The sequence below is a fragment of the Silurus meridionalis genome, chromosome 19, assembly GCF_014805685.1.
Source record: "Silurus meridionalis isolate SWU-2019-XX chromosome 19, ASM1480568v1, whole genome shotgun sequence".
NCBI lineage: Eukaryota > Metazoa > Chordata > Actinopteri > Siluriformes > Siluridae > Silurus > Silurus meridionalis.
The window spans coordinates 9,955,338-9,966,173 of NC_060902.1; the positions used below are offsets into that span (position 1 = coordinate 9,955,338).

A 10,836-nucleotide genomic window follows, 5' to 3' on the forward strand; every position below is an offset into this window, starting at 1 on the left:
TTGCGATCTACGTATTGGGCACCCATTATTTAAGCAAATGCTATAAATGCTGGGAATAAATACTTTAATTCTTAAATTCTGTAAAAGCTGCTTTGGGACAATGTCCATTCTGAAAAACGCTATAAAAATAAACTTGACAATTTTTAAAAACTTGTTTATTGTGCATTGCGATGTTTTGAAGTGGTAATGAAGTAAAATTTAAATATTGCTATAAACAACAAAAATTACTTTTTTGTTTGCCCTGTTAAAGCATGTACCAACATTTAAAAGTTTTATTTTCTACTTCTATAGGTGCAGGCTCTGTGCCCACTGGAATTGTTCTACTATATGAACTGCGAACATTAATTTTTCATTGAAACTGTAACAACAAACTGTGGCTAGCTAACCAGCTAAAGTTAGTTATATCTAAAACATTATCTTTTTGAAACATTGTCTATTATGTTAATTGCTATAGATTTAACCAAGTATTTTGTCTATAGGTTGATTTAAAGCCAACATAGCTTAAGATCATAAAAGTATGCTTTATGCTGTTCACATTGTGACTGACTGATGTCACTTTGTAAAGAGGAAAATAACTGATTGTGGAGAAAACTACTTCAAGTTGATGAGTTTCATTTCCTCTTTTTCTGCTTTTATATTACTTTATAGCAGTATTGGCAGTGGATAACCTTCTCCTGAATGTCAGCAAGACTAAGGAGTTGATAGTGGACTTCAGCACGAAGCAGGAGCGGTCATACCAACAGCTAAACATCAATGGGACCCCAGTGGAGAGAGTTTACATTTTTTGGTACCTAGGTGTTCACATCACACAGGACCTGCCTTGGTCCTGTCACATCAACACCCTGGTGAAGAAGCCCGGCAGCATCTATACCATCTGAGACCCTTCTGAGACCCTTTTATCTTAGTTACCCTCTCAGGTGCTAAAGACTTTTACACCTGCACCATTGAGAGCTTTCTGACGGGTAGCATCACTTCCTGGTTTGAGAACAGCACAGGCAAGCCCTCCAGAGGGTGGTGCGTTCAGCTGAACGTACCATCCACACCGAGCTCCCTAACCTGCAGGACATCTACAGCATGCCGTGCAGGACCAGAGCCAGGAAGATTGTGAAGGACCTCAGCCATCCCAACAATGGACTATTTTTTTTGTTACGCTCAGGGAAACACTTCCGCTTCCTGAAAGCAAACACAGAGATAATGAGGAGGAGCTTCTTCCCGCAGGCTATTCTGAGTTTGAACCAGGAAACACCCAGGATCTAAAACTGGTCCACTCTCTCCATCGTCACACTTTTTCTGCACTTTTTTTTTTCTTTTCGCACTACGACACTTTAATCTCTGGACTGTCACTTTAACTCTGGACTTGCACACCACAGTGCACTTTATACCACACCATACCGCACACGGTGACTTTAAGGGCAATCACATCAACCACCTTAAATTTTTACTGTTTTACTCTTTACTGTCATAAGCATCCTTGTATATATTTTTTCTCTCATATATCTCATATATTTTATAGTTTATATAGTTTATACTCTTTTTTTTATCGGCCTTCGTTTTTTCTTGGAATATTTTTTCTCCCCATCCTATTTCCTCATGCCGGACCATCGTACAAAGCTTTTCATTGCATGTTGTACACTGCATGTATGTGTATGTGACAAATAAAATTTTATTTGATTTGGATCAGTTAATATGCAGACATTACTTGGTTAAATATATAATGGCCATACTAATTGCTGTTTAGTTTAATAGTAATGTTAATAGATTGGGTTGTTTGTTATTTACTGTAATATTTCTGTACTGCAGTGTAAGGCCACATTTCGCAGCGTTTGAAATTTACTAGTCATTTAACAATACTCGTCTCTGAGCTATTTTTTCTTTCTGTTGAACGGATTTGTGAAAACACCTGGCAACCTTGTTCGCAGCGCTCTACATGCTACTATATGGCTAGATCCTGAATCCGATGAGCATGAGGACCAAGCAATAAATTCAACATTTTACAACCAAATTTTGTCCTGGGCCGCGCTTATTTATGCAAAGATATTGTTTCTCGTCTTAAGAAACCAAAACTGAAGAAAAAATATTACAAATACGTGATGAGCGGTGAAAATTTGTTTTTTCTGTTTTCCTGTTTTGGGGAACACACCTGGTTTGATGACATAAACCTCAAAGGGCGCTAAATCTACGCCACGAACATTGTTAAGGTAACTTTACTAGTTTTGGTTTTGAAGTGATGCATTTTGTCGTCTTTTGATGAGTACACAATCGAAAGATGATATTTATTGTTATATAAAACGAGAGAGTGCGGTTACATTTATGTTACAAGTGGTGTTGAATTGAATTAGTTACTCATAGGTAATCTCTTCCGGAGTTTAGGTAATCTGAAGCAGGTAAGTGAATATCTGAAACGTTTGCTGTCTGTGTGCGAAAAAGAGAAAGAGAGAGAAAGAGAAATAAATGTGAAATAAATGTGAAATAGATAGAGATCCATCTTATTTTAAAGCCGTGTTTCTACATAAACATAATTCAGTTTTCCGTTTTAGAAAAATCTTACATATCAGTCGTAATATTTAGACTGTTTTTTTTTTTCTGTCTAAAAGTCATTCACGTTGTAAAATATACACAAATATTGTTTAGAAATAAAATTGGAAACGATTTTGACCAAGGCACGTCTGTTAAGTTTAAACCACGCGTGGTGAAATTTTAGTCTTTCTGTTCCTGCGCTTCCCACAATGTTTTTCATTCAGATAGGCACTGATAGATGGTGCTGTTCTCGTGTACCTGCAGGACAAAGTCCATGACGACATGGTTTGACCAGTTTGGTGTAGAACCTCAGTCCTGCACAGAGCCCTGACGTCATATGCTCTTGTACTTGCATCAAGGAATTTTTTCTGCAGACCACCCAAAATTGAATTAAATAAAACTATTAAAAAATGTATATATGATATTGTAATGTTGAGAACTTAAAACATTTATATTTTATAGTAGAATTGTTTGAAAAAGTAAAAAAAAATTATTTATTTGTATTTAATAGCCTTAAAATGTGTGGGGGGGTTTTTCCCAGTGTTACCAGTGAAATTCATTTAAATATTTTAGTGTTCACAAAATGTTGTGAAATGTCAAGAAATCTGTATTCAGTTTGCAAATTTTAGTGCTCAAATTCAACACAAATGAAACAGGTATAACATCTGGGCTACTTGAGAGGTGGGTGAAATACAATTCAGCCTGGTGCATGTTGTTCTGTTTTGTGTGTTTTGTTTGGCTCCACCTCGTGGGAGCATGCGCCTATTTCACTATATCAACGGAGCACTAAGAAGGCAATCATAATTTTGAATAAGTTTAGTGATTGAATCTGAACAAGTGCATACAAATATCACCACTTTGTGGTATTCATCCATTTTCTCACTTGTTCTTTCTGTCAAAACTAATGAAAGAGGGTGTATGAAATACACTATAATTATTCAGTGTTTTAGTAAAAGTAGTATTACATATAGTGTGTGTGTGTGTGTGTGTGTGTGTATTTTATATATATATATATATATATATATATATATATATATATATATATATATATATATATATATATACAGTGCCCTCCACAATTATTGGCACCCCTGTTTAAGATGGGGTCGTGGACTTCTAAAATTCTCCTTTTTTAAAACAACATAGAACCCAAATGCAAAAAAGAAAAATCCAACCTTTCATTTAAGTACATAACTTTGGTGGTAAAAAATCATACATTTAGGAAAAAAAAAAAACTTGAAATCATGTGTCCCACAATTATTGGCACCCCTAACAATTCCTCTGAAAAATTTAATTGTTTTTTTTTTTTATATATATTTTCTGTAGTTGCTAAGGTTGGTCAGGGTATCTAGGGACTTTTAATTAGTAATTCATGATTTCCTGTTTCCTGGGGTATAAATATGACGTGACACAGAGGCCTAATTCTCTTACCCATTTGTCAACATGGCAAAGACAAGAGAACACACCATTCAAGTAAGGCAGATGTGTGTCGACCTTCATAAGTCAGGCAATGGCTACAAGAAAATAGCCACTCGCCTTAACTTGCCGGTATCTACAGTCAGAGGAATCATTAAGAAGTTTAAAACAACTGGAACAGTGACAAACAAGGCTGGAAGAGGTCCCAAGTTTATCTTGCCACAACGCACAGTGAGGAGGATGGTAAGAGAAGTAAAAAAATTTCCCAAGCTCACCGTCACAGAATTGCATCAAAGAGTGGCATCTTGGGGTCACAGAGTCTCCAAAACAACCATCAGACGCTCTCTACATGCCAACAAGCTGTTTGGGAGGCATGCAAGGAAAAAGCCTTTTCTCACTAACACTCACAAACGTAAACGTCTGGAGTTTGCTAAGCGGTACTGGGACTTCAACTGGGATCGTGTGCTTTGGTCAGATGAGACTAAGATTGAGCTTTTGGCAACAAACACTCTAAGTGGGTCTGGCGTAAAACAAAAGATGAGTATGCGAAAAGCACCTCATGCCCACCGTGAAGTATGGTGGAGGATCTGTGATGCTGTGGGCCTGTTTCTCTTCCAAAGGCCCTGGGAACCTTGTTAGGGTGCATGGCATTATGAGCGCTTTGAAGTACCAGGATATTTTAAATAAAAACCTGATGGCCTCTGCCAGAAAGCTGAAGATGGGTCGTCATTGGGTCTTTCAGCAGGATAATGATCCAAAACATGTGGCAAAATCTACACAAAAGTGGTTCAGCAGTCACAAACTCAAGGTCCTCCATGGCCATCTCAGTCCCCAGACCTCAACCCAATCGAAAACCTGTGGGGCGAGCTAAAGAGAAGAGTGCATAAGAGGACCCAGGACACTGGATGATCTAGAAAGATTGTGCAAAGAAGAATGGTCAAAATCCTCTCTGTGTTCTCCAATCTTGTGAAATGTTATAGGAGGAGATTAAGTGCTGTCTTGTTGGCAAAAGGAGGTTGTACAAAGTATTAACATCAGGGGTGCCAATAATTGTGGCACACATGATTTCAAGGTTTTTTTTTTTTTCTAAATGTATGATTTTTTTACCACCAAAGTAATGTACTTAAATAAAAGGTTGGATTTTTCTCTTTTTTTGCATTTGGGTTCTATGTTGTTTAAAAAAAAAAAAGGAGAATTTTTTGAAGTCCACGACCACATCTTAAACAGGGGTGCCAATAATTGTGGAGGGCACTGTGTATATATATATATATATATATATATATATATATATATATATATATATATATATATATATATATATAATATTTACACACTATATATTTTTTTTCCAGGTTTGGTTCACTTATTTTGTATTTCACTGCTCTATAGGCTGTGTGCATGTGCAAATTTATTTTGAAGTGAATAATTGTATTTAATTCAAATTCAATTTAACTGAAATAAAGAAGAGCTTTGAATTCAAGCAAGGCACAGTAAAGAGAACTCTTCATCCAGTTATTGAAATTAAAGTAGTGGCTTTCACACGGACAAAAGTGATATCCTACAAGCAATAATGTCAGTGAAAGTCGACATGGCCTCTCGGTTTGAAGCTGTTCTCTAAGCTGTACAAGATATCAAGAATGAAGTTGCAGAGTGCTTCGGTAGACTGAAACAGATTGAGTAACGCATTTCTCAAACCGAGGATGCTGTTGCCACACTTCACTTTACCAGAGCGCTGGAAAAAAAAAGTTGCTGCGCTTAACTGGAAGGTGGATGACCTGGAGAATTGCAGTCGGCACTCCAATGTTAAGACTAGGTTTACCGGAAAAATCAGAGGCCGGTGATGCATGTGCATTTTTAGAGAGCTGATTGTACGAGGCTTTGGATATGGAGCCACTGCGAAAGCCGCTGGCAATAGAGACCACAAAAAAATTGGGGATATGTGACGGTCTGCCATGAATTCATCTTTCCAACGAGCCTACAGGTGACCATTGATGGCCAAGTTCACATATTTCAAAATCTGTCAGAAACTAAGGACTTGTCATGTAAGCAGGCTACATTAGTTACAATTTTGCTTAAGCTCAAGATTTGTGAATAATTGATGATTTCAAGGTTTTTTTTTTTTTGTTTTGTTTTTTTTTGCTGAATGGACTCATCTAGATGGGAGAAGTTAGATGTATTGTCGCGGATGGATTTGCTGGTGGTTCAGTTCATGGCAGTGGTGTTAAAATGTTGCTATTTTCAATGTTTTTTGTTTCAAATCGTATGTTTTTTTTTTTTGTTTTAGTTTTACTTGTTGTCACAAGGCACGGGGGACTCTGTGTTAACACTTGGGAGAGTACTGAACTATTTAATACTATAAGTGATAATAGAGGAAATGGGGACTAATTTCATAGGTTTCTTGGAGCTGTAGGGGGTCTGTTTTACTAAAATAAAACAGGCGATAAGTAGGCTAAAACAACTCAAGCCCTAAATCGTTTTTCCCAAAACCCCCCACATTTAATGCCTAAAGATATCTGAGAATAGGTTATAGATGGCCCAGTCAAGCAAGAGGGGCTATTACAATGATCCACAAATATATTCCATTTCAAATAGTTAGGACTATGCAGGACCCATCAGGTGGGTATTTAATTGTTCACTTTACTATCTAAATCATTGTTAATGTTTAATGTTGATGTAGTTAATGTTTACAGTCCTAATAAACACATCCCAAAATTCTATAGCAACCTTTATTCTATAGCAACCTTAAGCTTTTTAATTGTATCAAATCTTTCTAAGTTTTATGTAATAGGCAGGGATTTCAGTTGCAAACTTGATCCAATTAAAGATCGTGCTTCTGGTCAGGACCTGTCATACAGATTAACCAGAAAGACCCTTCATTATTTTATGAAGGACTTGAATCTATTAGAAATATGTAGACAACTGCACCCTTAGGATATTCAATACTCATGTTTTTCTGGAACACACATATAATTATTTTAGCAACAATATTACCATATATTACTGATTGTTTATATGAGGCAATAGTTATTTCTGATTATGCCCCCCATAATATTCACTTATACTGACCCTAGGTTATTAGGCAACCCCAAAAATGGAGATTTAATTCTAAATGGCTCCTAGATGATAATTTCAATGAATATATAAGACAATGGATAGAAATGTATTTTGAGATTAATACAACACAAACCTTAGCTAGTACTAAATGGTAAGCTTTTAAAGTTTTCATTAAAGGTGTAAATCAAATGGCTACCAAAAAGATTTGTCAGCACACAATACATAAATTAAATTTCTTGAAAGTACATGATCAAATAGAGATAATATAAACATGCACCAAGATTTGCTAAATTTTGGAACCAAATACAATGAGTTATCTGCTAAAAAAAAGCTTTTACCAGTTTTATGATGTTAAGGCAAAATTACTATGACCAAGGCAAAGAGGCTGGGGAACTGTTGGCTTGGACAATTAAACAGAAGCAGTCTGAAAGGACAATAAAGAAGCCATTGAATATATTGATAGCAATATCATGGTTTATTTGATAAAATAAATAACACATTTTAAATGTTTTTTGAGAACTTTTGTACCTCTCAATATTTAAACGATGGTATACAAACAAACCTTCTGGATAATCTATTAATACCTACTATTTCTGAAGAAGCAAAAAAGTAGATATGTTTAAAGAATCTTTTGAAAACGGTGTGCTCCCATTCTCTAAGAAATGCTCTCATTACGTTACTTCCTAAGCCTAATAAAATAAAAAAACAAATGCGAATAATTTCTGCCAGTTTTTTTTTTTTTTTTACTTAATATAGATGTTAAGATGGCTTGAAGTCATTTATACGCACCCTATGGGCGAGGTACTTACTAATACTAAAGTTTCCAATGCTATTCATATTTAAAGGGACAATCTTCAGGGCTGCCCCTTATCATCTCTGCTTTGTCTTAGCAATCAAGCCATTTGCAATAGCTGCCAGGTCTCGTTGTAATATTCAGGGCATTGGATTAAATACAATAGATATTTGTATTACAATAGATATTCGTAGATATTCGTGAGAAAAATTAGCTTTTTCTCATTTTTAAATAGTAGACCCGTTCACCTATTTAGGAATTAAAATCACAGCTAATATAAATTATATATCTTCTGTAAATTATCAACCCCTTTTTAAATAATATCTCAATTAATATATCACTAATTGGTCGTATAAATGCAATAAAAGTGATTATATTGCCTAAAATATTCCACCTTTTTTAAAAGTGTGTAAATCATTACACACTTAACTTTCTGAAGTTAATCACTTCAGAAACAATTTACAGTTTTCAATTTACAATTTCAGTTCAGAACAGTAAACAAGCTTGCATTCATCTGTCATTATTACATTTACCTTATAAGAGAGGTGGTCTCCAATTTCCTAATTTAATTTAATTCTTCTAATGCCCACCCACCTTGGCTGGACATTGAATCTCTTTTTTTAAAGTCTAAATTACCTTTTAATCTTTATTCAACAGATATAATAAATATAAGAAAAGGCAGAGTTGTATCTTTTAACCATATTTTAATGAAAACAATTAGAGTATGGTGTGATATACATGGGTATTTAGGTCAGTCTAATACTCTATCATGTTTTAATCCAATATGGGGAAATGAGAGTTTCAAACCATCCAGATTAGATGCAGGATCGATCTATCTATCTATCTATCTATCTATCTATCTATCTATCTATCTATCTATCTATCTATCTATCTATCTATCTATCTATCTATCTATCTATCTATCTATCTATCTATCTATCTCTCTATCTCTCTCGCTTGTTCTTTTTTTTTTTTTTTTGTAGACCTTTGGCCCCAACTCATTGCAATAATGAACCAAAACAATCCATGTTTCATCATGTTGAATTACCTCTGCATTGTTGGGATAACTCTGCCACAAGCTCTAATGTTACTAATGAAGCAGTAAATGAAAATGTCACATTCAGTACATATCCAGTACTTATATCTTTATAAAGCGATTGTTAGAAAAATCTTCGAAATAATGATTGCAAGATTTATCTGCATTTTATCTGTTAACTAATTGACTTTTCTTATTCCACAGGTTTGGATCGTTTCTAAAACATTTTTCTCAGAGATTACGGTGTAGAAGGTACAGTCCCATGTGTTTAAGTGGGCAGCCTCTGTGCACAGGCAGAGGTCATGTGCAATCAAATTCCTCCTCTAGTGAGGGCAGCAGCTCAAGCTCTCAATATGCATTCTGTGCCCTGGGTGTGGGCCTGGTGGCGCTTGGAGTTGTCATGATTCTGTGGACTGTTGTGCCACTGGAGGTGCGTTGGAATAATACGGGTGTGCAACACGGTGTTGCCAATAATGAAACCAAGCAGAAAACCTCATCTGTGGCTTTTGTGCTGGTTGGGGCTGGTCTGGCCTTGCTGCTGTTGGCTGTGTGTCTAGGAGTGAGAAACAAGCATAGGAGGAACAGGGGGACAACTATAGCCACTGGTACTCAGTACACAGACCGGGTGCCAGGAGAAGCAGGAGAGACGTGAGTCATTTACTACATTGTCTACAACTTTATTAATCCCCAAAAGTACAGTTGCTAAGCACACTGTTCTTTACAAACAAATAAAAGACATACATTACATCAGTCACACACTACTAAAGCAGAAAAAATCTAATTTGCATACAAAATCCAAATAAATATGTGCACAACAGTGGTCCTCTGATCTTTTTTCTATCAGTGGATGAGTTAAAGGGGTCTTTTGGTGCCTCAAATCATGAAAAGTGATAAAATGTATGTATTGTACATTTATTATGAGCAGATATGATGGGTAGTTAATGTGCTCGCTATGGCTACAAATGTTACAAGATTCATCAGTTCATAGATTAGGTAGAAAAAGATGTATGCTCACAATAATTCAGCTTTATTGCTAATTTATATTTATTATTATTAATAATTCTGGTATTTGTTTACTATGTAAAATTGTTTGACCCCTGTGTGTACCCGCAGCTTGGCACAAGCCACAAACTATGATGTGCCTAGCTATGATGAAGCTGTGACTAGTGGCCGTTATCCTATCCGCCAGAGCAACCTGCGCCAGAGTACCTCACAGCTCCCTTCTTATGAGGACCTGGTTGCTGCAGTAGAGAATGAAGAAGAAGGACTAGGTGCTGCAGGCAGTCAAAATGCTTCTACTCCTGGTCATGTTGGCCCCTCTGCAACTGTAACAAATACTCAGCCAGCCCGCAGCAGCAGCCGAGCTAGCTACATTCTCAGACCCCTTCGTGTACGCAGGATTAAATCAGAGAAGCTTCATGCCAAAGATATTCGGCTGAACATCCAGAGCCCTCCACAGGAAGGACGAGTAACCATTGAGCCCCTGACACCTCCACCACAGTATGAAGACAAAGTGCCAGAGTTGCCCAACGAACAAATGTGATTGAGTGAGCTGTGTACGAACATGGTCAAGGTGGATATCTCTCTATATATGTGCCGTTGTTGCACTTGGTGATTTGTGTTTTTGATCCACTGGTGTAGGTTTGCTTCAAATCATTTTTATTAAGAATTGTTGTAATCTGGAAATGGTATGAAATTAAAAACTACTTTTGAATTCACAAACATCTTCTAGAAAAACACTAATAAGTATTACCTTTTTATCTAAGGATGTTGTTTATTTGAATAAAAATGTAATACATATTGGCATTTGCTGCTGATTTAGTAGTGATTTTTTTTTTTAAACAATGCATTTAAAAGTTCTGTCTACACATTTATACTTGTACTCAGATTGTGTCTGTCTACCAATCTGTCTTTCCTTTAGAATAAGCTTTATATGTTAATTTGATTAACAATAAGTTCTATTAGCACTGTGTCATCTGCACAATGTTGATCGGTGACAGTTTAGTTTAAATAATTGATA

At 36.0% G+C, this 10,836-nt stretch overlaps 1 protein-coding gene across 1 annotated transcript; it reads left to right on the forward strand.

Annotated features, from left to right (window-relative positions):
• The first annotated feature begins 1,911 nt into the window (after window positions 1-1,911).
• tmem51b (transmembrane protein 51b) lies at window positions 1,912-10,622 on the forward strand. Its single transcript, XM_046874548.1, has 3 exons — window positions 1,912-2,198; window positions 9,021-9,464; window positions 9,930-10,622. Exons 2-3 carry the CDS (start codon window positions 9,079-9,081, stop codon window positions 10,357-10,359), a joined length of 816 nt encoding a protein of 271 aa, XP_046730504.1. The 5' UTR covers window positions 1,912-2,198; window positions 9,021-9,078; the 3' UTR covers window positions 10,360-10,622.
• Window positions 10,623-10,836: the final 214 nt, after the last annotated feature.